Genomic DNA, 23,252 nt, shown 5'->3' with positions numbered 1-23,252 from the left:
ATTGAAAAAAGAAGAGTGCCTTGGCTTTTCTTAATTCTTTGCATTTCCATATAAATGTTAGTATCAGTTTTTTAATTTATAGAGAAGTATTGAAATTTTTATTGGGATTGCATTAAATCTGCAGATAACTTTAGAAAGAACTGTCATTTTAAGTCATATTATAAATGTTATATAGTATATCTTAAAATAACTTTGATATATTAATCCAAAATAAAATATTTTACATAAATCTCTGCTCTATTATCAAGCAAAAGTTGATGAATTTGCAAAAATTTCCAAATAATTTTGAGAAATTATATATTAATGTCAAAGGTGATTTCTAGCTAGATTAGGTTGGGAAACATTGTATTAGCTGAAACACTGAATTTGGAGCAAGAAGCAGATTAATTAGTGTAGTAAGTGAATAAGGACAGTTATTTAATTTAGGGGTATTCAATTGTGTATGTATTCATGTGTGTATTTCTGATGGATAATGCAAAGAAGGAATGAGACAGTCTTAAAAGAGCTCAGGATCAAGTGGACTGGTGCTGGTGGAGGGGCAGGGGAATACAACAAGTAATAGGAGGAAAATTACATTCAGAATATAATTAGGTGTTAAATGTGTGATACAGTCAAGTTCTTCAAGGCCATGAGAAGAAAAAAATCACTGTAGAGTAGGGCAGCTGGAAGAAACCTCATGGTGAAACAAGCTGTGACTCAGATTTGAGAGGATAAGAGACACTTACAGGTTCAAAGAAGAGCCTGAGCAACAGCACAGAGATACAAGCAAGAGAGCCCTTTGGCTCTTCAGTTCCCTGAGCACCCTTCTTTGAACTTCTGTGCATCAATAAGACAACTCTAATTCTTACCTTAACAAAATACAATTTTCTGTCTTAAAAGTAAAACACCTTTCCTCAAAATGTAGAGGTGCCCAGGCTCCACAGGCACTGTATCCATCGCTGGTTATATTAATCAGTCCTCAAATTCAAGCAGAGTCCCACTGAACGTTCTGTTACCTAAAGAATAAATTGTAAAGCTAACTTTCAACTCTGTGTATGTAAAATAACAACAGAAAGGAGACAGAAGAACACAGTTACCATATACAATAAACACACGTATGTAATGAGCAAATAGGAAATATATGAAGCTACTTCCACCGTTGTTTCTACGATTTCTGTTATGAGGCTATCAATGTTACCATCTCTCCCTTTCCACTGCCCCGTCCACATCACATTTTCTTGATCCTCAGGCAGAAAGTCAGCTGGTTGGGGTTCTTTACCTACTAGAGTGACCCAGACCTTCACTCTCAGAGACTCTGAGTCTTCAGTCCCGCCCTTCCCGGTTTCGCCCTTCCCGGTTTCTGTAGTTTTTCATTAAATTTTACTCCTGGGCGTGGAAGTACCAAGAGTCACTCTCATATAATCCCCTAGGTTTCATAGTCCTCTTTGCCTGCATTGAGCAGTAGCAGCCCAAGTTCGGGCACCTCACCTAAAGCCTAGAGTAACTGCTTTTCCTTTTTTTTTTTTTTTTTTTTTTGCCAACTGATAAATAGAATAAGAGCTCCAAAATGTCCAGAAGGCATGTTCACTTTCCAATTCAACTGAACTGTGTCTGCTGGTGGAAATCTTCCTCCCCTGGGGACTATAACTTCCAAACCAGTATTACTCAAACTTCTGGGGGAAGGAAGAAAATTTCTGCAAATGAGTTGTTGAGTTTGAGAGTGAAAGGAGCCAGTCCCACTTCCATCCCTTGAAGCCCAGATCCATGTGTTCTGACTGTGGGAGAGAGACCATCACACAACAGTCACTGATTCAAAGCATATACTCCACACTGTAAGACAGAATCCCATTGTTCTGGGGGGGTTGTCTCCCAACTAGCACCACAATGGAGTCTTCAGAAAGTCATTCCAAATTTCAATTAGGCCAACTAACTGCTCCGAGGTGATGAGGAAGGCGGTAAGACCAGGTGACTCCATGGGCATAAGCCCATTGCTCTAGTTCCTTTGCTGTGAAATGAGCTTTTGATGAGAAGAACTCTGTGCAGAATACCAAGATAATGCATAAAGCAACCCATAAGTACCCAGATGGTAAGGCTGAAGTGTCATGTTCAGGGAAGGCAAATCCATATTTGGAATACACGTATATTCCAGGGAGGGTGAATCTCTGCCTCATCTATGAAGAAAGAGGTCCAGTATAATCAACCTGCCACCAGGTGGCTGGTTGGTCCCCATGGGGAGTGGTGCCAGTGCCATTTGAGAGGCTTAACACTGGTCTCTGCTGTTGACAGACTGTAACCAGGTCAGTCTCGGGTAGCTCAAGTCTGTGTCTTTGAGCCTATGCATAGTCTCCATCTTTCCCACTGTGGCCACTTCATTATGGCCTATGGAGCAAGCTCTGGGGTGACTGGGGTAAGGACTGACTTATGTACACAGAGTGTATCATTCTGGCCACTTGATTACTAGCAGCCTCCTCTGCAGTGCAGTCATGGCTCACTGGATAGAGAGAACTCTTGCGCCATGGTAGTGGATCTTGCTGGAAATCTTCCCTCAGGAGTACAAGGGAGGTATCTCACTGGAGGCACTATGACTCCAAACTGCCCAAGAGGATACAGAAGGAAACTACTCAAGGGAGAGCCACATGCTGAGCCCGCACATCAGAACAAGGAAGGGAAGCCCCTTTGTCCTGCAGCGCTCCCTAGTGACAAATCACAACATCATGCTTGTTGGTAAAGGGAACCTGTTTAGGAGGCCACTTTCATGTTTACAGAGCAGGCAAAGAAGGGTGAATTTCAATAAACAGTTTAGCTGGCAAAGGCACTGAATTAGGTTGAATAGTGTCCCCTCATAGTTCATGTCCCCATGGAAGCTCAGAATGTGACCTTATTTAGTAATGCACATTTTTTGCAGATGTAATTAGTTAAGATGAGGGCATATTGGATTAGGGTGGGCCCTCCATCCAATGACTGTACTTCTGCCTGGAATATGGAGTTAACAGCAGTTTTCACTATCAAAGCAAGGAATTGGGAGAGCATGGCCAGTTGGTATAACGGGAAAAAGATGAACTCAGTTTGGGATGCTTCCTTAGCTGTTTTCCTAACTTGGTACTTCATTCATGTCTTTCACAAACGGACATATGGGTCCCCCATCCAAACTCTCATAGCTATTCAATGTGTACTCCCATCTGGACTTCCTACAGACACTGTATTATTCACCACTCTCTGGAAATCATAGTTCCATTGCAGGCAAATTGCTTTTTATTTCTAAAACTAAATTTCTTGACTTCCTAACCTATTATTCTTACAGAAATATGGCAGCCTGTCTCCAACACACCTGCCTCACATACCCTAGGCAAGGAAAAAATGGGAAACAGAGCCACCCCACTAAAAGCTTTTAACCAGGTAGAAAACAAATACGTTAGGATGAAAGGGTGTAGTGATGAAGGGGAACAGAAGTTGAGGAATGAAAGTCTCTATAATGTCATTATGAAGTGATTGCTCTCTTCCTTCACTGTGTAGTAAGTAGCTTATAAAATTTACAGGGAGTTTAATATACTTATACACGGGAAGCATTCAGATGTAGAGCACACTTGATATTTGTTTTCACATAATCTCACAAAATGTCTAATTATGTATTGTATGATTGTATGGTATTGATTATAGCATCTCATTCAGCCTCAGATTCAGTCTACCGAAAACTCCCCTCAAATGTCCACATAGGCCACTGTCAAACCTACTCATACCATCATTTTTAAAATTTCTTTAATGATACATTATCCACCCAGCTGTCAGCCTACCATCCAAGCAAACATCAGCCTTCCGAATGTTTCCTGAAATGTGCCTCCATCCTCACTCCTTCTGTAGTAGTTCGGACCTCCATCAGATGCAGCCTGGATCCCTGTAATAGCTTCAGAGCTGGTGGCCCTCCCTTGAGTTTGAGCTCCTTTCAAATCCATCCTTCAATACACATCATCATCAGAGAGTTCTATCTGAATTGCAGATATGCTTGAGCCACTCACTCAAGACCCTGCCTAAAATTTTAGTTCACAGCCTTTTACCTGGCCTGCCAAACACTAGACCCCTGCTTACTTCTTCACCCGCATCCTCAGCCCCTCCTAACCTGACATCCTTCAATCTAAATATTCCACTCTGGTCCCTCAGTCTGAAATGTATCAACACTCAGCTCTCTCCAACAGCTCCAATCCCTGTCTATCCACCCCCACCCCAGCATCTTCCTTTCTTTGTGCTTTTATAGCATCCTGTAGATAGCTGCATCCAAACATCTGCCACTTAGATTGGAATAGCCAACTTATATACTCTTCTCCTTAAGTAGTCTATCAGTTCTTAAAGAGCAAAAATCTGTATCTTACATTTGAATTCCCAGTATTTACCATGAATCTGGTATATAGCACACGCACACTCTACTGGGACCTTGTTCCTACTCATTTCTTTCCTCTCTACCCCCAAACATTAAAACAAAACAAAAGCTTGTCCTTTATCTAGTTTACTGTGAACTACTGTGAACTATTGTAGACAATCTTTTACATTTGATCCTTTAAAAAACAAAACAAAACAAAAACTTTAGCTTCTTGGCTGTAGCTATTGGGTAGAATCCTAACTGATGAATTCACTCCTGACTTCTTACCGAATCATGTGGCTTTTCAGTTCCTTATTCTCCTTGTAGTTTTTGACTGCTATCCATTTTCTCCTCAAACCACCTTCTAAGACTTCACTCTACAGCCAAACATTGCCCTTGAGGAATTGTTTCAAACTCCTCATTACCTTGAGTCACTTAATCTACCAACTGTCACCATAAACAGATTCCCTTGTACACTTTGGGTTATTTCTGTTAGCAGTTACCTCAGCAAAAAAGTCTTATCCCATGAAAGCCCTCTGTTGAAGAATTCTTTTAAAAAAAAATTCTTCACCAACTTAATGCTTATTAAAGCATTTTTAGGAACATTTTTGATACATACAATTTGAAATATTTGCTAACTTTTTCTCTAGTGGTCATAGTTGTTTGTGCTATGTTAGAAGTTACTAAAAATGAAGTAATAATAAAAAGAAACACTACATTAAAAGCAAGGTGATATAACAGAAGTGAAATAAATGCAAAAAGTCTTCTACAATGGAATAATTTTTAAATTTACATCCATAAAAGATTTTTGTTGAGAAAAAAACGTGTCACACTAAAGCTCTTATATTTACTCTTACGAAAAAAATGTGCTAAATGGAATTTCAATCAACTATATACATCTCTTAAACATTTTAATAAACTTTGAAAAATTTGAGAAATAGTTTTAAAAATTCTTCAAATTTAACGTCATTGTAGGTCAATTACGGTGTAAGTTTCTCTCCTAATTCCCTAGATCTGGTATAGACTGAGTAAACCAGCCTTTTCTCTCACCACTTCAGACTTCAGTACTAACATACCTTTTTTGTTTTTGCTCATACCAAAAAGATTTTTTTCTTGTTATTGTTCCTTATTAATATTCAATCCTCTCCCTAATTCCCCACTTCCCTCTCCAAGTATATTCCCAAGAGTTCCTAGGGAAAGTGGGTGGAGGAGGAAGTCAGCATGAAGGGCTGTGGCCTTGTATTTCATTTAGCCTCAGATTTATTTTTAAATTTACTTAATATTATCTGAGGAAACACATATGCATTGGTGCGAAAATATGTGCGTGCGCGGGTTCTCACCTTTTCCAGGGCCATTAGTTCTTCTTGTGAAGGCATTGGGTGAGGGGGTGTTTGTGTGGAGGAGTCAAACCAGTTCCTTACAACAATACTTGGGAGTGTAGCCAACCTCACGGGAGCAGACGGAATTACAGGAAAGTTGTGCGTAGCGGTAGACAGCACATAGGTCTCCCCTGTGACCTTGGGAAAGTCACAGAAACTTCGGGTTTATTCCCTGTAAAATAGGAATAACCATACTGGGTTACTGGACGAGTAAACGAAATAATGTTAAGTAAAAGTACTCTGAGAAATAATAATGTTGGTTTCTCTGAACGGGGACCCCAAGCTGCTGGACTTGCATCCATCGGGGTTTTGCTCTTCCCCTATTCCGAGAGCTGCCTCTCCGGGAGCCTGAAGTGGCGGCGGTGGCTCGTCTCCATGGCAACCATTCGGTCATCCCGAGCCCCGCCCCCTCCCAGCCCAGAGGACCGGAAGCAGCTTCCAATGGGGCGCTTCCCCCCTTTTCTCCCCCACAACGCGGGGTCGTCCTTCCCAGGCCGGAGGTGAGAGCTGAGGGATATTCGCACCACTAGGCCTCGGGAAGAAGCGTCGGTCACCTGGGGGGCGGGGAAGGGATGGCCGCGGCCTTGGCGCCGCCTCACGACAGCCGCCCCCACCCCTCCCAACGCGCTACGGCGCACCCCCTCTTCATACCTCTTTCCCTCCCACCCCAGCTACCTCTTCCTCACGCCTGCCCGCTTCTCCACGGCCCCTACCTCGTCCCCTCACCTCCTGGCCTCTCGCAGCGCGTCCGCGCACCGCCTCTCCTCGTCCTCCCCCAGGCGCTCGGTGACCCCTGACCTCCGCCCTGAAAGCCGGACCTCCTCCCATCACCCCCCGCGCGCTTACCTGCCCTCCGGCGCACCCTCCCCCCACGCCCATTCGCCTCGTGCGGGCTCGCGGAGTTGGGTCCCCGTCGGCGAGCGGCGTCGTGTGGTGGAGGAAGGTGTCCCGGGACCGTCGGGGGCCGGCTCGCTGGAGGAGGTATTTCCAAGACAGAGTCGGTCCCCTCAGGGAAGACCCCTGGATCTGCGATCCTGGGCGAAATCTCCCTTACGGGCACCCGGTTTGTTACAGACCCACGGGCTGTATTGGGGGTTCGGTGGTACTGGAGGGTTCGGTCTCTTGGGTAGAGCAGAGAGCAATTATGCATTCGGCTCTTGGTGCCGGAGAGAGTGCGTCCTGGACGGCGGCCACTCTCCTGCGACTTCGAGAGGCTGCGTTAGCTTAGGGGCTCCCTTTGTAACTTCCCTAGACGGCTCCAGACACGTGGCCTCAAACCCTTCCTGCCCCTCGTATCTCGACCCCAGATTCTGTTTTGGGCCAGAATCATCTGGGTCTGCTGCTCCTTATCTGGGCCGGGACCCCGGCCACCGGCTCTGGACCTCTCAACACCGTAGAAAGTGTGGATGACCCGGACTCAGACCCCAGCCCTGCTCCGTTTGTCTTTGGTCTCCTTACCTGAGCTTGACCTGATCTTGCCCGAACTTGCCCTGGCGGGTTCCTCATCTACAATATGGCGATGAAAATATCCTTACAGTGCTTTTAATGAGGCTTTAAATGAGTTTATATTTATTAAGATGCTTAGCACATAGTAAATTCTCCGTATGTCAGCTGTTACCGTTTGCAGTGCAGCACATCACTGTATAAAGTTTTATCATTTATTTGGTAACAACTTTGACTCCCCTGCTAGAGTATAAGCTTTATGCAGCCACAGGCTTTGTTCAGGTCCCCTACATATCATTCAGTGCTTAGAAGAGTTCTCAGTGAAGTGGGAGAAAAATGATAAAGAAAAAATAGGGACATGTATATTTTTAACTAGTCATCAGTTACTAGTGATACATCTGCTAAAATGCTGCTAAGGAAAGTGTCCCACCCCCTTCCTGCTAACAAGCTGGTGATACTCGGAGAAACCACTGCCCCCATACATCACTATGTTGCTGGTGAAATTGTGATTTGATACACTTTCCTATAATTTATTTGATAATACATAGCAAGACATTTGCCACTCTTCCTTTGACCCCAATAAGTCAAGTCCTTGGGACATCCTTGAAGGAAATAATTTGAAAGGAGAAAAACAGTATATTTTTCTGAAGATGTGCCTCCTAGCAGTATTTATAATAGTAAAAATTAGAAGTAACCTCAATAAAGAGATGGGTATGTAAATAATATAGACATTACAGATGAGCAGTAGATATGAACATGAAAAAATGGAAATATATTAAAATGAAGGAATATGCGATTACTTTTTTCTTTCGAGTGGTTCATTTAATACCAAAGTAATGTTTTAAAAATTAGTAAATGTCAAAAAAAAAAAAACCCACAAAAATACTTCTCTCATGAGACTTAGGGCTCCTTGTGGCAGGCTGGAAAAATTAATTGGCTCTTTGAGCTTGCCCCAGAGTTATAACTTTCCTCAGGCTTCCCTTATTTCTAGTCTTCAGGAGCTCCTCTGCAGCCCTGGCTGATCTCTAATTGTGCTATTTAGTCAGCCTCGTGGGCATGATTTTCAGAATAAGTTGCAAATTACTCATGCATATGAGTTAATGCATTTAAGCTCTTTGATTTTCTTAAAGAAGGAAGTATTCTTTGAAATCATGGTTTATGTGAAGATTAAGGACAGTACTTTCTGTACAGTCTTATGTCTCTAATCTTAGTTATATTGTTCTAAGAAGCACTTGTCTTTGTCTTGTTTCCACTTGTCTCTTTAATCATATTTAAGGAGTGTCCATGAGGAGAGTCTCACCTCCTTGAAGATTAAAGCCTGGTGGTCCTGAACTATTCCCAGTCCAAATGTCTGCAAAATTGAGAGAGTCGTCAAAACTCCTTCCACGAACTTCTGAGGACCCTGACTGCATTCTGGTGGTGAAGATGGAAGAGGGAGGGCAGGCCGGCAATACGGTCTCTGGCCGCCACTGGAGCAGCTTCTATAGCTCAGAGACCTACCGCCAGCGGTTCAGGCAGTTTGACTACCAGGAATCATCTGGGCCCCGGGAGGCCCTGAGCCGGCTCCGCGAGCTGTGCTGTCAGTGGCTGAGGCCGGAGGTGCACACCAAGGAGCAGATCCTGGAGCTGCTGGTGCTGGAGCAGTTCCTGGCCATGCTGCCTGAGGAGCTGCAGGCCTGGTTTCAGGAGAACCGGCCAGAGAGTGGAGAGGAAGCCGTGGTGATGCTGGAGGAGCTGGAGGAAGAGCATGATGGGGAGGTGGAACAGGTGAGAGTGGCCGTGGGGATGAGTGGCAAGGCTGAGGCAGGAGCTCTGACACTTCATTGCGGGTAGATCTCCCAGATGGTACTCTCACTCAGGACACCTTGATGTGTAGTGTGGCCAGTGTTCTTCCAGCTGTGCCAGGAAATAGAATGTGCCCCTGCTTTCTCCCTCCCTTGCCCTGCGTCCCAGGATAGTTTCTTCTCTGTTATTTTATCCTCAAGTCTCAACCTGATTCCTTTCTTCAACCTCAGTTGTACCAAACTGTTTCTAGGTCTTCTTCGGGCAAAATGAAGACATGCTTGCAAAGAAGCTACCAACTTGTGAGATCACTCAGGAGACGCCACGTAGCCAGCTGAAGCCCACAAAAAAGCAGCTGCCATGGGCATCGAAGGAGCTTCACTCCTTAAAGCAAAACGGTGAGGGGCAGAGTTCAGTTTGTGGTGAGGGGTGCGAAGGTGGCCTCAGCCCACCACTCACATCTCGGCTGCTTTCTGCAGGAGGTCTCCCGTGTGTCCTGCTAGTGCACATTCTCATTTCCTTCTAGATTCTTATATCTTTTAGTGTTTTGAATCCTTGACATCATCTTCATCACGATTTCCAAATCATTTTTAAGCAGCATGACCCTTTTCTCAGTGAAATTTTATGTGAAGTTGCAATATATAAAACGGATGAAAACACAGCTGCCTTGACTGAAGCAGCAGCAAGCAGTCTCAGCCTGCAAGGGCTTCTGCTCAGCCCTGTTCCCACCTCTTCTGCCTTCAGGCAGGCCCTGAGGTCCTTTTAAGAGACCCCTCAAGGTCATGGTCTAGAGACTGTGATTCCTTTATCATAATTCTTGTTTATTGATACTGTTGTAGTGAATCTTGCTTACCCCTACCCACTGCCACATTTGATTCCTCTCCTGCAGTGGCTCCTTTGCTTCTCCAATACTTCCTCATCTTTTAGGTCTTTTCTTTTCTTCCAGGCTTAACTCAATCTCTGATATATCTTTTTACCCCTACTCACCATTCTGCCTTTCACACAGAGCTTTTCATCTTTAGAGTTGACTGCCTCAGCTGTATATAAACCTTTATCTTTTGCCTTAAGATCTTCTCAGTGTGTTCTGCCTTTCCCTGTCTATCTTCCACTTTGTGATACTGTATTACAAACATGCTAGCTGAAAAATAATCTCTGTATACTTCATTTGGATTGTTCCTTTCTTTCCTTCCAAACAGAGAACTGGTTACATTTGCTTTTCTGTGTATTATTGCAGATAAAGACACCGGAGCTTTAAATGTGAAATCAGCTTCAAGGCAAAAGACTTCTTCAGGCAAAGAACCACATTACAAAGTTTCTAACACCCTTCATGTGAATGCTTCCCAGAGTTTCACATTTAGAGGATCCTGTGAACAAGAGAGAAAGTCTGAAAGAAGACAAGGAAGCCGTCCTCGAAAAAAACAACACAAGTGTGATGAATGTGGCAAAGTCTTTAGTCAGAGCTCAGCCCTTAATCTACATCAGCGAATCCACAGTGGAGAGAAACCTTATACATGTGACGTGTGTGCAAAGGCTTTCAGCCGGAGTGCAGTCCTGATTCAGCATCGACGAATCCACACTGGAGAAAAACCCTTCAAATGTCACGAATGTGGGAAAGCCTTTAGTCAGAGCTCAAACCTCTTCCGACACAGGAAAAAGTCTCATCAGTGTTATGAGGGAATCAAAGCATTTACTGAGAACTTTTTCAACAGGGGAGAAGACACAGGCACCAATACTCCGTTAGTATAAATCGGTGGTTTCAGTGGGCACCGGTTTCCTTTGAAAGGTTATAAAAGCCACAGGAGAGAATGTAGAATATTTTCTGTCAGCATCGTTTGCTTTTCTGCTTTTCAGTATAGTGTTAATTCAGATGTTTGAGATCCTAAAACTTAAATCAGATTTCCATCCCCAGTGCAGCTCTTGAAAAGACATTCTCAGATATGTTCTACAATGTTTCCATTATTAACACAAATGATGACCTAGTATGTTCCTTTTTAAACAAGTACATTTTCCCTGTTGGAAAGAAATATGAGTTACTCAGTAGATAAATGAATATTCTCCATTATTTGAGCATTGGAGTTCTTAGACCAAAGAATTAATTTCCTATTTTATTTTCTGTTCCAGATGCAAAATATGAGAATGGGATTGAGGAGACCCAAAAGAATATGTAGCTGAAGACCTAGGCTGAAATGTCCAGGGTCCTTGTTAGGAAGCAGGTGAGTAAAGGAACTTTACTCATCTCTTATGAAAACTCACCAGAACCCACATACTGGGTGTTTTTTTTTTTCCAATTTTTAAGTTGAGATATAGTTGATGTACAATATTAAGAACCTACATATTGTTAATGATACTAAATAATTTCCTGTGTAGGAAAAAATAATCTCCTTTACAATTTATATTGTAAATAATCTCGGTGAAAGCATTAAGGTGGCTCGGCATGTCTTCAGGGAGTGGCCTAAACACAGTGAATGTTCTGATAACGACCAGTGCTATCTGTGGGTGCTTGTATAAAGCTGATGATCACTTTAACATAAAGAAACAAGGGAGATGAAGAAAAGTCTGTCCAAACAAGACTGACGTTACCCAAATATTGGCAAGTGCAGCATGTAATAGAGAAGACTACACCTTACCTGGAAATGGGAACCCTTAACAGCTCTCATGACTGTCCTTCAGCGTTCTTCATGTCCCCTGTTCTGGCATAAATCAGCTGTGAACATGTTTCAGGCATCACAAGACAACCTTTACAGGGTCTTATGCAGTTTTAGTGAGATGAATTTCTGGACAGCCTATCATGACATAAGACCCTGGATTTTGGTGCTTTTATACAAATGAGGAAATCAATAAAGTTCAATGTCCATTGAGTTTTACCCACATTTAATTCAATCAGATTCTCTGTTTAAAAAGTAATTAGAGGAAGGTATAGCTCAAGTGCTAGAGCACATACTTAGCATGCATGAGGTCCTGGGTTCAATCCCTAGTACCTCCATTGAAAAAGCAAATAAATAAATCGAATTACCTCCCCCCTGCAAAAATAAAATAAATAAAAATTAAAACTAGATAAATAAATAGACAGACAGAAATAAACCTAATTACCTCCAGCCCCGCAAAAAAAGCAAAAAATAAATAAACAGTAAATGATGGTATGTTTTTAAAATTATTCTAACAGTCTATAACATCATGTACCCTCCTCCAGGGATCCTTGATAAACTGCTGTATGTATTATAACAATACATGGATTATTGTGTCTCTCACAGTGCCTCAGTTACCCAATATGGAACCATGGGAAGTGAAGGTCCTTAGAAGAAGGGAAAAGAGGGCTCATGGTGAACTAAATTCCTCAAGAAGTGTAAACATTTCGTTATCAGAAAATCCACCCATATCTAGTGCTTGGAGTAACTCCAGAAACAAATGAGGGATTATGTGCTCTGCTTAGTTAGAATTATGCTAAATATTAGATTAGTAAGGGGAGAGGTGAATACAAATTTTAATTTTAGAATTTTCTGATAGTGATTATACTTTGTAGCTCTAGCAAATATGAATATATACTGGGTTTTGTATATTCCCATTTATTAAAAATGTAGACATTCTTGTTATTTGGGTCTCATTCTCTTTGTAATTAAAGAGAGGAACAAGCCATCTATTAAAGCAGCAAATGCCTCAAGAGATGTGTATTGTGAATTACTGCTTAATCATGGAAAAAGGTTTTTGGTACCATGTGAATAAAATGACAGAATCTAAATCAAGTATTCTGTGGGAAGTGTCTGTCTCCCCTTGGTGCCACCATAAACTTTGCAAGATTACATTCTCTTCATTGTGAATAATCTGAACTTCTCCACCAGAAGGTGATGTGAATCATACCATCTTTGAAGGATGAATCTTTAAAGGGTGTTGCTGTGTACTTTGAGTTCTCCTGCGCTTACATGGGTCTCTAAAAAGTAGGTTTATCTGACTGGAGAATTAATATGACTTGGGTTAACCTTGATACAAATTAGCATATTAGCACCCCCATTAAGTTGATTAATTACCATAGATAGTAAATACTCCAAAATAAGATATTTTTTAGATGAATTTCACTTCATCTGAGCCCTTATTATCTATAATCCTATGTTCCCTCTTTTCCTCTCTCCTATTCTCTTCAGAGACCAGATCAGATGTTTGTCACTGTCCTTAAAACTTCCTGTATCAGGAATGCTTCTGTATACAAAATCTACCTTCGGTTTTGGCTCAAGCAAATAAGACTGCAACCAGAAATTGGCGGGGAGTGGGGGCGAGTTGCTGCTGGCTGTCAGTCAGCAGCTGAACAATGACTGGTCTGGCTGCTGTCTCTGCAATTCTTTGGGCCTTTCCATTATTCTCATTTTCTCAGCTCCGGGAATGGTCTCTGGGGTCAAGTCAGGAAGAAAGAGGAAGTGGGGCTCCAGCCATAGTCATTTCCTTTACAAGGAAAAGTAAAACCCTTCTGAGAAACCTAGCAAAATTCTGTTTATGTTTCCTTGTTGCAAATGTGTCTGGTAAAGCAAGTGTTTTCAACCTCGAGAGGGAAAGCAGGGCAGATGGGGATTGGGAGCCTTGCTGAGTCAGCCAACAGTGTTTGCCATACTCCTTGGCCGCCTTCCTCTTGGGCAGATGGCTATGATTTTGTCCCCTTCGATACCAAAAAAAAAAGAACCCATAATCTCATGCCACCAAATTTGTCAACTTACCTATATGTCACCCATCCTTTACTCTCCCTATCAGAATGAAAGAGGGGTCTTTCTGTCCCTCATCATTCCTTCCGACCTCTGAAGGATGTTGGCTGCCATCAGTCCTTCTCCTTCTCTTTTATGCATTGTTTGTCTTCCTTCAGGATCCATTTCTTTAACATTTATATATTTATGATATGACCCATGCTGCAACCCTATACTTTTCTGGTATATTCTTAGAAAATTCAAGATGATGGCTAACCCCTGAGTGGGGGGAGCAAAAGGGCCCTCAGTTGTGCCTTCCTCATATGCATCCATCTCTTTCAACCACAGTGAACATTCTAAAGCATAAATTTGATTATGCCCCTTCCTTGTTTAAAACATAAGCCTCCCATTCTTTTAACGTAAAGTCAGAATTCCTAAACGAGGCTTTTGAGGCTCTTCATGATCTGACTGACCACAGTTTACCATTTCAGCATTCTCTCATTATTGCCTCCTTAATACTCTATGCCAAAGGCACTCTGAATTAGAAATCCTGCCCCTGGGCCTTTGTATATGTTCCTTTTAAACTCTTTTCCAGCTTCCACACTTTATCTAACTCCTGTGTATTCTTCAGGTTTTAGCTTAGCTGCCACTTCTTCCAGGAAGCCTACCATAACACCCAAAGCGTAAGTTGGGATCACCACTACACCCTCCTGTTGATTCCATAACAGTCTATCACCCTGGCATTACATTTATCACATAAAATAAAATATTTTAAAAATATCAAACTGCAAATACGGCCCAAGGAAGAGGAGGTTGAATGATACTTTGAGAAGAAAAAAGTCATGAGATAGCAAAAAAAAAAAAAAAAAAAAAAAAGGAAAAGAAAAAAGAAAAAGCCCTCCCAATCCTGAGAATGGTGAGACAGAAGGTCAGACACAGGTGTCCTTTCATCTCTGCACTGAACCCCTGCAGAAATAGAGGGGGTTAGGAGAGAACTTGAAAGGGGAGAAATGACTCACTTGTCATTGAGTGCATTGGGAAAACAATTGCTGAACAGACGTTTTGTGCGACAACACTGGACTATTGTAAAAGTAGCAATGCAGTGTTAGCAAACGGTCTCTCTACCATGTGACTTAGAACATGTGTAACCATTCCCCAAGCCTGATGGGTCCTTGGAAAATAGCTGATTAAACCAACTAGAGAGTTGGGATCATTGGGTAGAGTAACTTTGTATATCTTGTAGCTAAGAGCTGCAGGACCCCGCAGACCCAGAACTGTGGGTCTCAGCCACACCTTAGACAGGTGGCTAGAACGGTGGTGGAGGCAAGTTATCAGGGAAGGGATACTGGCCCCCTGCCTCGCTGAGGGAACAGAGCACTTGCTGCTGCAGGTTTGCTGAGCAAGCACCACAGCAGACCAGCTGCCCAGAATAGAAACCAGAGAAGATCAGGAGGACAGCAGGCCCGTCTGAGACCCAATCCACAGCACCACCTCCCCACGGGGAGTGTAAACTTCCTGCCCAGACATCCAGATGGCAGAGAAGGGCAGAGGGAGAAACAGCCATGATAGACAGTTGAACTTAAAACAGACTGAATAATTTAATTCAGTTCTTTCACCACCACCACGCCCCACAAAATGGGGCGAGGATTCAAACAAAAACATCAGTTATAAAAAAATAAGCTCCATTTTCCTTTGCACATTTGAGAAGTAATGTGATTTCTTTTTAACCCCAGTAAATCTGCTTCTGCGTTGCCCTCACGATTTTGTGTTTCTTGAGAGCATGAGCTGCTTCCTTCACTGGCGTTTCTCAGGCATCTGGCACAGTACATGGCACATAATAGGCACTCAAATACTTGTGGAATGAAAGTGTTTGCAAATCACTTATAAAAAAAAATCCAAGAGATTATCATACTAAGTGAAATAAGTCAGCCAGAGAAAGACAAATATATGATATTACTTACATGTGGAATCTTAAAAAATGATACAAACGAATTTATTTACAAAACAAATAGACTTCCTGATATAGAAAACAAATTTGTGATTACCAAAGGGGAAGAGGGGGATAAATTAGGAATTTGGATTAAAAGGACCTATTATATATCTCAGATATTTAATATCTTATAATAACCTAATGGAAAAGAATCTGAAAAAGAGTATATATATGTGTGTATATTTATACCTGAATCACTTTGCTGTCCACCTGAAATGGTGTAAATCAGCTATACTTCAATTAAAAAAGAATGAAACAACCCATTTTTAAAAATGAGCAAAAGACATGAGTAGACACATCTTTCTCCAAAGAAGATACACAAATAGCCAATAAGTATAGGAAAAGATGTTCAATATCACTAATCATTTGGGAAATGCAAATCAAAATCTCAGTGAGATACCACCTCATATCCATCATGATGGCTGATTAAAAATACAGAAATAACAGGTGCCAAGGATGTGGAGACATTGCAACCCTTGTGCATTGCTGATGGGAATGTAAAATGTTGCAGAAACTGGAAAACAGTTCGGTGGTTCCTCAAAAAGCTAAACAGAGAACTACCATGGCAATTCCACTCCTAGTGTTTACCCAGAAGTTGAAAGCATGGACCCAAACAGACACTTGTACACCCGTGTTCACAGCAGAATTATTCTCAATAGCCAAAAGGTGGGAGCAACCCAAGTTTCCATCAGTAAATCATTGGATCAGCAAAAATACGGGATGTACATACAGCGAAACCTTATTCAGCCTTAAAAAGCAATGAAATTCCAGTATAGGTATCCTCCACTTGTCCCAAGTTCGCTTTACGCCACTTCACTTTTACAGAAGACCTACATTAGTACAGGTTTCTCCCTCTGACTGAAAGTGGAATGTTCTACAGAAACTTGTAAGCCCAAATGGCGTAAAGCAAAGAAGCAATTACCTTAGACACAGCTGGAAGCTATGGCAGCGTGGCGCTGAGATGCTTAGCTCCCAGGGAAGGCGTTAGGCGGTGCCCTTCTCACTGCTTGGGCCGCGCGTGCTGCCTCTGGAATGGCTTGCCAAAAAACAAATGCTGAACGCTATCTTTGCATTTTGCCTTTTTTCTTAAAAGTGGAAATGCTACCAGTATATTTTAAGTGCTCAGAGGGAGAGATTTCTGAGCTGAGGGGAAGGAATGAGAGCTCCAAAATAATCGTCAGAGAAAATTCTAGAAAAGATTGTTTTTGAATGAAATATGACAACAACAAGTATGAAAGTCTGTGTTTCCATTCCAGTGTGAGAACTTTTCTTACTTCACTTCTGCCATCTCAGAGTGCCTCCCTTCCCCCTCAGCATAATAATTCATTTAGATGCCCCTTCTGGTATTCTTAAACTCTTTTCTAAGTATTTGTTTTCTCGTCTATGTCCTAAATAAGACGGTTATGTTAAAAGAAGGAATCATGACTTTATTTTAATCATCTCTAGTTCTCTGGAACCCAGATAGCATCCATCTGTTTTGAGGGTTTTTTTTTTTTAAACTTTGTTTGCTCATTTTTATTTTTACCATTAATTAATGGATGAAATGCTTTCAAAGCAACGTTAAAAGATTTGGCTGGTAAAGAAAGGATGAGCCCTTTGTAGGTTTAGAGAGATTATGACTTACATAGACAGTTAATGCAAGAGTAGCCAAAAGTGCCAGCTCCCCATGAGCTTTGTCTCACACACCAAAAGGATGACATCAAAACGAAAAGAGCCAGGTGACTGCGACGGGAGCTGTGGAACCCCTTGTTTCTGAGGGCTAATGCTATGATGCGTCTAAGCCTTTATATAGTCTGCAGCTGTACACCAGGTGAATGAGGCTGAAAGCCTCATCACGAACGGGGAAGCCATGAGAAACTCTTCCGTGACAGCCTCCTTGGAAGACAGGGAGCTGAGTGGCAAATGGCCTTGGAGCAGCAGCTCAGGAACCTCTCATGCTCCCATATTCCAGGAGGATCACAAGGTGTTCTGCCAAGACTCAGATCAGCACCAACTCAAGCCTCATCTCTGCGATCTATGTAGGTATGTGCGAGGTCATCAGGCACTGGCATGGAGCTTAACTACACTCAGGTTGCCCAGAGGAACATGATGCACTGTCTTGACTAGATCTTCAAGATGGCAACAGGGGCTGCCATTTAGGAAAACCCTCACATAGTGGGGCTCAGAAGGGTGGTGTTTCAAAATGGCATTGGCAGTCCCTGCCCTCAAAAGAGTAAATTAGAGAGGAACATCTCACTGTGATTTCTACTTATTCTCTCAGAAAGAATTAGGAATGATAGAATAAATCCCAGGCAAAGAGTTTTGTAAAATTTTGCAACATTTTTAACCACCCCAAGTAGTTCTGTTTGATGTGTATCTTTTTTGTTTTCCAATATTAATTAGATTTAAAAAAAAAAAAACTCTTAAAGCAAAACAAAATGAAACAAAATGCCTTGAGGTAGCCTTTAGCGTCACAAAATAGGGAAAGGTTAGAAAGAGGAGCCAAGCAGGTTGGTGGCAGTAGCCAAGTAGGAGAGAAGAAAGGCTGAATTTCTGAAACCACCTAAATGAAGAAAGAGAGAAGAGGCATCCGAAGTAGCAGGGGTCCTGGGGAGACGACGTTGTGGTCACAGAGTAAAGTAGAGCTATACCATCAGGGGCTGACTCACTCACTTTCTCATTCATGAATCCAGGAGAGACTGAGGGCAATTTGCAAAGGGTACTTTCCTGAAAGAGGCAGAAAGCTGAAGCCTGAGAATCTTGGAATGCTTCTGGAAGGCTATTCCTGCACTTCTAACATAGACTTTAAACAACAGGGCTCTTTTGTGTGGCTTCTGATGCCTGACATGTGACCTAGCAAAGGCAGCAATGTGACTAGTCCACACTTCATTCATTTATTCAACAAATGTTTATTGAGTTCTCTATGTACCAGGCAGTCAGCATCTTGGGACTAGGTGGGAATACCGTGGTGAACAAGACAGGCAAGGTCCCTGCCCTTACAGGACTTAGTGACAAAACCAAATCAAAACAAAAACCAGAGAAATGAATAAATGAGATGACTGCTACCAGTGCTATGAGACTGGGGTGGCTTCCAGGAGAAAAGGCAGTCAGGGAGGTGCAAGACCCTGGGCCACAATGAACCTAAGAGCTGGGGAATGGGGGTGGGTTGGAGGCAGGGAACAGACCACCGGAGGCCTTGCAGGCCCATGTAAGTAGTTTTTATGTCATAATTAAGGCAGTAGGGATCCATTGAAGGCCTTTAAATACAGGAATGAAGTGATCTGATATATGTTTTTAAATGATCACTTCGGCAGCTGTTTCGTAGTATAAAATGTCAAGCCTGAAGTCAGAAGATGACCATGCATTCTGCAAATTCACTGTGAGATCACTGCCAAAGCTCTTGGTTTAAGAGTCTCATCTTAATAAATTAGTCGTAATAAAGCTCTGTAGCATAGCCAGTGGGAGCCAAAGGTTAGAGTCATGCCTTGGTTTCAAATCTTGCTTCCCACTTACTAGTTACGAACTCTTGGCAAGCTATTTATTTGTGCCTCAATTATCTCAGCTGTGAAGTGGGGATAATAAATGTTCTCGCCATTGTAAAGTTGCTGTTAAAATTAAATTACAATACATGTAAAGAACGGTGATGGTGCCTGGTACAATGTAGTTTGCATTCATAAATACTAGCTTTCATTACTTCTTCCAGAGGATTACTGTGAGGATCACATGAGATAATGCATGTGAAAGACTAACGAAACCGTAAAGACTATCTTAGTGGCAGAATTCTTTCTTTTCCTTGTCTTTTAAGCGGAACACAGAAGGCCGAGCTGTCGGGGGAGAGAGGCGCGAGGCCAAGAGCAGCCTCAAAGCAGCCATTGTCGTTGGACAGCCCTTCCCCCCGCCCGGAGCGCATCTCCATGGCAACGCGGGGCTTCTCCTCCCCCCCCCCGCCTCCCGGGGCCCGCAGACCGGAAGCAGTCCGCGCCGGAGGCTTCTGGGAAACGGCTTGTGAGCGGCGTTTCTGCGTCTGCCGTGGACAGCTCAGCGGCTGCGGTTCCCGAGACCGAGGTTTGCGCGAGAGTGGGGGGAGGGCGTGAGGGGTGCGCTGGGCTAGGGGCTGCGAACCGCTTGGCAAGAGTCAGCGAAGAAGCCTGGCGGGGACCTTCTTCGGCTTCCCGGGAGGCGTGAGGGACAGGCCACGGTCTCCGCGCCCAGCAGTTGGGGAATGGGGAGGGGTTGACGGAAAGCCAGATTGGGCTTTCAGCAGCTTCGGAGAGTTCTCTGTCCCCTGTGTCCTCCGCGACCCTCGCCTTCCCCCTCCCCCATCGGCCCGTTTTGTTCTATTTCGAGGCCCTGGCATCTCGCGGAGGGTTCTGGGATTCTTTTCGGGCGGAGGTGGGAGGGGGCGGATTTGCGCGGGGGCCGTCGGGACTTGTAGTTCCGCCCGCCGTGGGCGGAAGTGCCGTGACTCCGACGCTGTTGCTGCAGGGTGGCCCGGGTCTTCCGAGAGCCGCTGCCGCCGCAAGTGCGGGGAAGAGGGGCTGGGGTCGTTGGCTGGGGTCAGAGTTCGCAGCGGCACTCTGCTGGAGGGAGTGGTCAGGTCACCTGGAACGGGGCTCCCCGCCCAAACACTGTGGGGACCTCGGGCCTGCCCTCCCCGCACCTCCTCACGTAAAAGAGAAATTTCTTAGAATGCTTGAGCCGTCGATAAGGTAGGGTCGTGGAATAGGAACATACCAATCTGTTGGCCAACCCTTGTTTATAAGGCCGCCACGCTTCAAAGTTGTTAATTAAACCTGTATTTTTATTACCTCGTAAGGTCTTTTCTGATTCCCAGTCTTGATAGGGTTACAGAAAGTTTTTGGAAATTTTTGGTTTTCAGATCCCGGGCCCTGAATAGATACGTTGAGTAGCTGCATTACTCATTCCTAATAGGTGTTGTAAACAATGGCGTGGGCATGACTATGCAGATACTAAAAGGAACAGAAATAGCCCAAGGTTTCTCTGAAGGTAGAAGCTGGGGAAACTGTGAGTCATCCAGTGTAAGGACGAGAGTCTGTGCCACTGCAGGAAAATAAGTTTATGAGAGTGTCCTTTCATAGAATTTGCTGTAATTAATGCCTGTCATTACAAATTTAAAGGTATTTATGGTGGGTGAATAATACTTAAATTTTATGGCATCTTGTGCTTTTTTTCAACATTACATATCTGTTACTGAGCAAGTACTTTTTCACATATATTTTAAGTCCAGGGAGTTCTTAAACATTTTAAAAATATTTCTTAGCCCTTAAAAAAATTTGCCAAAAAAAGTTTTTTTAAGCAGGTAATAATGCAATCCGTGCTTATGAGGTGACCTGTGTCAGGGAACACCAGTACAAAATTGCAGATAAATGTGTTTCAGGGTCAGGTGAGTTTAGATAACGCTGAGGTGGGCTGTTTCTTCTTGGATTCTTTTTGTTGAAATGGGTTTTGTACATCATAGATTGGCAAACTTTTCCTTGAAAGGGCCAGATAGTAAATATTAGGTTTTTCATGCTATATGGTGTCTATTGCAACTACTCAGCTCTGCTATTGTAGCATGGACAGTGAACAAATACATAGAATTATTTATGGAGACAGACACTTTAATTTTATATCTTTTCACATGAAGTGTTCTTTTAATTTTTTTCAGTCACGTGAAAATGTGAAAACTGTTCTTAGTACAAGCATTGTGCAAAAATGGGCTGCAGGCCAGATTTGGTCATGAGTTGTAGTTTGCCAACTTGTGGTGGTATTGGTTGGAATTTTTAATCCAGTGAAAGAATACATTTGTATTTCTTTATCAGTATATGAGCAAATTCTTAGGATATTTCCTCATTTACATATTTTTTATTTCTTGTGCTTCAGAGTGCCAGTGAAGAAAGCGGGGTATTTCCCTAAGGCCCGTATCCTACCTTGATTGTCTTTTCTTAAAGTATTACAAATCAGGATGTCTGCACAGTCAGTGGAAGAAGATTCAATACTTATCATCCCAACTCCAGATGAGGAGGAAAAAATTCTGAGAGTGAAGTTGGAGGAGGATCCTGATGGCGAAGAGGGGTCAAGTATCCCCTGGAACCACCTCCCTGACCCGGAGGTTTTCCGACAGCGATTCAGACAGTTTGGATACCAAGATTCACCTGGGCCCCGTGAAGCTGTGAGCCAGCTTCGAGAACTTTGCCGTCTATGGCTCAGGCCAGAGACACACACAAAAGAACAAATCTTGGAGCTGGTAGTACTGGAGCAGTTTGTTGCCATCCTACCCAAGGAGCTACAGACTTGGGTTCGAGAGCATCATCCAGAGAATGGAGAGGAGGCAGTGACGGTGCTGGAAGATTTAGAGAGTGAACTAGATGACCCTGGACAGCCGGTAAGCCTGTCACGTTCCCAGCTCAGAAGCACTGGCATAGCAGTAGGCACACCTGATGAATTCATTCCATTCAACCAAGTTAGAGTTACGTTTATGTCTCCCACCGCGCCCCGTGATCTGTGCTGCTTTGCCTCTGCAGTATATGTTTTGTGTGGTTTCTCTTCTGTGTGTTTAGTTACGATTCTCATCAGATTCCGTCTCAGTTGAACCAGACCCTATTATTTCCAGGTTTCTCTTCGTCGACGAAAACGGGAAGTGCTAGTAGAGGAGATAGTATCTCAAGAAGAAGCGCAGGGATTGCCAAGTTCTGAGCTCGATGCCGTGGAGAGCCAGCTCAAGTGGGCATCCTGGGAGCTCCATTCCCTGAGGCACTGTGGTGAGGACAGAACTCCGTGTGGGCTGGAGGGTGAAAGAGTGTGTGGGCCTTTTGTCCAGGACGCTTTGCTTATTCTTTCTGTGAGGGAGGAGGGGGATAATAACCTTAACCTGATTTCTTAGACATAGACACAGACACACTAGGATTTTGATTCTTTTCTCGTAACAGTTGGTTTGCTAACCTTAGGTCTTTTATTCCTCGACATTAACATCAGCAGCTTTTTCTTCTCTTTTACCTCTTTTTTTGAAGACCTGCCCGTTTCAGGCTGGCATCTGCCTTACTCTGAGCCAGCACCCACCCGTAGACCAGGTCCCTCTGTTCTGCATGCACTATTGCTTATTTGCCATCTATTTTGTATCCTTTCAATCTGCTGCTTAATCTTCCTGGTACAATAAGCTTACCTGATACCTCTTCAAATCTGCTTTTTTGGTTTGTTGTTTATCACTGAAGTCTTTTCTGAACTTTTAGCAATTTTTGCTTTTTAACATCCTACCTAGAGTCATTTTTTTTTTCTAAGAAGCTTTTTTTGTAAAAATATTTGGATAAAATTCTTCACCTGTTCTAAGTATGCAAAAAATATGCTCCTGAGCTATAATATGCTTTAAATACAGAAAAATTAAATAGAAAGCTCTTAATTCACTTAGACTAGTCTTTCCCAATATATTGGCAGTTAACTCCACATACTTATTTATTTTGATACAGCCCCATGTGTTCTCAAATTGCTAGATTCCTTTTTCATATTTATGTGAGTTAAAATGACATTTTATTTGAGACTGCTTTAGGAATCATTCCTTGAGGTAGTGGGGGTAATGCTGGTGTGCCTCAGAATGAGCTGCGAGCAGGCTTTCTTCCCCTCCTAGGGGGCAGCGCTAGTGAGGCAGAACTTCTGAGGTGGGGCTGCAGTCTGCTGAGACTTTGCACTTT

At 43.0% G+C, this 23,252-nt stretch overlaps 2 protein-coding genes and 1 long non-coding RNA gene across 6 annotated transcripts in view; 2 read left to right on the top strand and 1 right to left on the bottom strand.

The window, feature by feature from the left end:
- LOC105062806 (uncharacterized) overlaps window positions 1-6,525 on the bottom strand; it is a 49,386-nt gene extending 42,861 nt beyond the window's left edge. The window contains exons 1-3 of the long non-coding RNA XR_834716.3: window positions 6,436-6,525; window positions 5,671-5,881; window positions 849-995 (exon numbers count right to left, since the gene is read on the bottom strand). This is a non-coding gene — a long non-coding RNA (uncharacterized LOC105062806). The remainder of the gene's footprint in view (window positions 1-848; window positions 996-5,670; window positions 5,882-6,435) is intronic.
- On the top strand, window positions 6,104-12,674 carry LOC105062807 (zinc finger protein 396). Of its 2 annotated transcripts, none has more exons than XM_010947197.3 (5): window positions 6,104-6,209; window positions 8,429-8,919; window positions 9,188-9,332; window positions 10,169-10,670; window positions 11,056-12,674. In XM_010947197.3, the coding sequence occupies exons 2-5, from the start codon at window positions 8,500-8,502 to the stop codon at window positions 11,066-11,068; spliced, it is 1,080 nt and encodes a 359-aa protein (XP_010945499.2). In that variant the 5' UTR covers window positions 6,104-6,209; window positions 8,429-8,499; the 3' UTR covers window positions 11,069-12,674. The 2 variants fall into 2 exon arrangements, with proteins under 2 accessions (XP_010945499.2, XP_045366785.2); XM_045510829.2 differs by lacking the exon at window positions 6,104-6,209 and adding an exon at window positions 6,556-6,690.
- Window positions 12,675-19,492: 6,818 nt separating this feature from the next.
- LOC105062805 (zinc finger protein 24) overlaps window positions 19,493-23,252 on the top strand; it is a 31,126-nt gene continuing 27,366 nt past the window's right edge. For 2 of the 3 annotated variants that reach the window (XM_074352235.1, XM_074352233.1), the window contains exons 1-3: window positions 19,493-19,632; window positions 21,451-21,952; window positions 22,181-22,328. In XM_074352235.1, coding sequence (XP_074208336.1) covers window positions 21,533-21,952; window positions 22,181-22,328 — 568 coding nt within the window. In that variant the 5' untranslated portion in view covers window positions 19,493-19,632; window positions 21,451-21,532. Of the gene's footprint in view, window positions 19,633-19,914; window positions 20,277-21,450; window positions 21,953-22,180; window positions 22,329-23,252 lie in introns of those variants that run through there. The other variant, XM_074352234.1, reaches the window with a different exon arrangement.

Source organism: Camelus bactrianus, chromosome 24 (assembly GCF_048773025.1).
Source record: "Camelus bactrianus isolate YW-2024 breed Bactrian camel chromosome 24, ASM4877302v1, whole genome shotgun sequence".
Classification (NCBI taxonomy): Eukaryota; Metazoa; Chordata; class Mammalia; order Artiodactyla; family Camelidae; genus Camelus; species Camelus bactrianus.
The sequence above is the reverse complement of the archived record's forward strand: the minus strand, read 5'-3'. Positions and strand labels throughout refer to the sequence as shown.